We start from the raw sequence: 3323 nt of genomic DNA, 5'->3' as shown, positions 1-3323 counted from the left end.
TGCATGTTTCGGAGTAAAGCCGCTGAAAAGAGTTTGCGGATAACTTTTAAACGCCTCTGGGGAAGGACGCACACTCTGCAATCAGAAGTTGTGAAACCGACACCGGATATTTGTAGGTTGCGGGTTTCCGGGTTCTCCTGTTTTGTCAGTTGTGCCTGCTAATACGAATTTCGTGTACGTGAGCACTTGCGCTGTGCAAACAATGTGCACACAAATGAGCGCCTCTTTATTACGCAACACTCATTCGGCATGCAGCAGCCCGAAGCAAAATACCCCATAGCGACCTCAATTCCCTACAATCCGCCCGCGACGCTGCGCTTGTACGCCGCATTGTCAGGTAATTACGGAGCTCGTCAGTTTTATGCGCGGTGAAACTGAAGAACCCAGTACGGGTGCAAGAACGGTGTCGGGTGCCACAGCCTTTGCGACCGCTGCTGCAATTCATCGAATTCACCTCCACCTTCTCGACATTTGACGATTCAGCCGGCTGCCGCGCTGCTTTGCTCTGGCAAACAGCGAAAGCGAAATGAAGGAAACGGCCAGCTGTTCAAGCGGACCGACGGTCCTCGCTCACCCAAGCACGACGTGCGTGGGCCGCATTGCCGACCTTTCAGCTCGCCACGGTTCGCAGCCCCGCATGCGCCCGTTCCGTCTATTCTTGTTTCTCCCGGGCCGGACTGGCGTGAGGGTGTTCGTGGTGCAAAAGCCAACGCTGGAATACATCGCGAGTCTTGCACAGTTTGATGCCAACGTGAGCGCCGGAAACCTTTCACCGAGTTCCTATCGAAATTTCAACGGCCACGCCGAGAAGCCGCCTATTTTCTACGAACCTCTTCGTGTTGAATACGTGAAAAGAGGCTTTGTTTTGTTGTTGTTGTTGTGAAGCTGTTAGGTTGCTCGACCATTTCAGGCAGCCGGCTTCATAGGGCAACGCGCAAAAAAGAAAAGAAAAATTGCAGAACTCGCTTATTTTGTTTGTTTTCTCCCTCCGTTGGTGTTTTGGCGGTCCTCATACTTGAGTACGTTTCCGGGCCGAGAAAATTACCGGAAGGCCTATCGTTCCTCCCAGGGGCCGTTGCCGCTTGCGTGCTCTCCGCACCACTGCCAATTTCCCTCAGTTCACTCAGCATGTGGCCGCGTTCAGTGTCAGAGCTCCTGATAGCCGCGCTGCCGGTAGCAGTGGCCGTCGTACTTCTGCAGAGTGCTAGCTGCCAGTGCGGCGTGCGGGCAGCGGTCACCGAGGTCGAAGACACGACGGTTCAAAAGACGTCGAGGCACTTCGGCCTGGCGCCGTTCAACTTGGGCATCAACATTCCCTACATCTTCAACATGAAGCTCCTGACAGGGCCAACCAGCACCGGCCTAGGCCTCAGCGTGCCAGCCATCTTCAACATGCAGCTGGACACAGGGGGACCGCACCTCCTGGCGCGCCCCACGGGACTGCGGCTCAACTTCTTCGGTGCCGGTCGCAATGGAGACGGCAAGGCACGGCGCAGGCGCCCCAGCATATTCAGGCCTGCAGAGTACGACCAGGTCATCGACGCCAGGACTACGCACAAAGAGCAGTCATCGTCGTCGTCGTGAGTGTGACGCTACGCTTCAAGAACGAACGTCAAACAAGCAGGGTTCGGAGCTCCTACCGCTCGTAGGGTTGCCTCTGAGGAATTTCTTTTATTCTGGGACACCACTGTATCTAGCGTCGACCGCCGGAATGCAATAAAGGTACAGTTGAAAAGCATTCATTGCCTTTGTCTTCTTTCGAAAACAAAAAAGAACAACTTTACTTTGTTTTGCTTTTTCTTTTAAATTCCCAACCATAAACAGGAATGTTGCTGAACAGCAGACCTCGTATTGTTTGCAACTGCCATTGCGCTGCAAAAAATTCGTCACCTGATCTTGTACTGCGCTGTATTCAGTCTTTATCTGCGTCGGCGTCGCTCGAAAAATTGTACAGTTGCGAACAAGCAAGGGGGAAGGAACGGAAGATACACTTTTTTATTGATCGGCGCTTTCTGTAGCCTATACAAAAAGGCTTTTCGACGTAACTTGCAAGTGAAGTGACAGGCGACAGCTTGGTTGCTGCCCGTACTTATATGTTGCATTCCAAGACACACGCTGGGGTGGATGGCGGACCCATTAGCTCGCCGAGCCTGCTTCGACCACTGGGCGGATGTATGCGTAAACTAGCCCTTCCAAAAACTCAAGCCTGTAATGCTGTGCTTATCACGCATCATAAAATATCGAGCATCCTCCCATGGTCGAATAAGCGCCCACCCTCCTTTTTCTGTTAAGATTTTGAATTTTCCTAGAAAACCGAGCGATTATGTCCTATTTCAGGGAGAAGTTCAAGAACGCTGCAAAGGCGCATCATGCACCCGCTGTTCGGTATCTCAGATACGCTTATCGCAAGGGAAAAGGGGGGGGGGGGGGGATGTTATCGCGGCAATGAGATCATTCAGACGACATGCCAAAGTTCCAAGAATTTAGAGCACAAAACGAGACGAGAAGAAAAGAGACGACAACAAGAGCGCTCTCCTCTTCTCGTCCCGTTTTGTGCGCTAAATTCTAGGAATGCAGCAAAACCAACTAGCCCAACTTCATGCATTGATATGCCGAAGCTTTAATCACCCAGTTTTTCATGTCTCATAATCAAATTTTGAATCCTTCCTCTGGCATCTTTTGTGTATACGCGGAACCGAGCACCCTCCCCTTCCCTTCATCCTTTGGCCGCCATCTTGAATCTTATGATCGGTCGTCGAACCAAACAGAAGCCCATTTCATCATGCGCCAGTACTGGATTTTCACGCCTGGACCTATTAAGCATCCATCGCCCAATATTTTGTGATTATCATCGAATTTCAGGAGGCCACTTTCTCAGTATTTTGGGGTACCGTACAGATTGTACAAATGCCAACATGTTTAGGCCGTGCTTGCAAATCTATATGAAGTGCTTACGCCACTGCACAAACTGCTTTTTCCGACATACATACTTCGAATGTATCATTTCGAAAAGTTACCAACACTTTTTCCAAATTATGTGAGGTGGCCGCCCCTGAGGCCGCAGTTATGTCGCCCGAGGCGCAGTTGTGTTTCACGTTTTTCTTTTTCAAGAGACCATGATCATTATTGTTTTTTTTTAATTATTCAAAAAATGTTGCTATTTCTAAACTGCACAAACCTATGGTGTGTGCGATACCGTTTAGGTCAGCTCATATGGCGGTTGTGGTTCACACACGAAACGGAGTGCAGGACGAGCGCTCATCCTGTACCCTATCTCGTGTGTGTGTTTTTTTCGCGCAACTTTGCCATGCCAGAAGTAATTT

General features: G+C 50.3%; 1 protein-coding gene across 1 annotated transcript; it reads left to right on the top strand.

The window, feature by feature from the left end:
- The first annotated feature begins 523 nt into the window (after nt 1–523).
- LOC149340351 (uncharacterized) lies at nt 524–1730 on the top strand. The gene has a single exon (XM_089549129.1). The coding sequence runs from the start codon at nt 1129–1131 to the stop codon at nt 1582–1584; it is 456 nt and encodes a 151-aa protein (XP_089405255.1). The 5' UTR covers nt 524–1128; the 3' UTR covers nt 1585–1730.
- The last annotated feature ends 1593 nt before the right edge of the window (nt 1731–3323 follow it).

Source organism: Amblyomma mixtum, chromosome 6 (genome assembly GCF_055824585.1).
Source record: "Amblyomma mixtum isolate Tamu chromosome 6, ASM5582458v1, whole genome shotgun sequence".
NCBI classification, from domain to species: domain Eukaryota; kingdom Metazoa; phylum Arthropoda; class Arachnida; order Ixodida; family Ixodidae; genus Amblyomma; species Amblyomma mixtum.
The sequence above is the reverse complement of the archived record's forward strand: the minus strand, read 5'-3'. Positions and strand labels throughout refer to the sequence as shown.

Coding starts and splice junctions, on each gene's coding strand:
- LOC149340351 (XM_089549129.1), top strand. CDS start 1,129: ATGTGGCCGCGTTCAGTGTCAGAGCTCCTGATAGCCGCGCTGCCGGTA.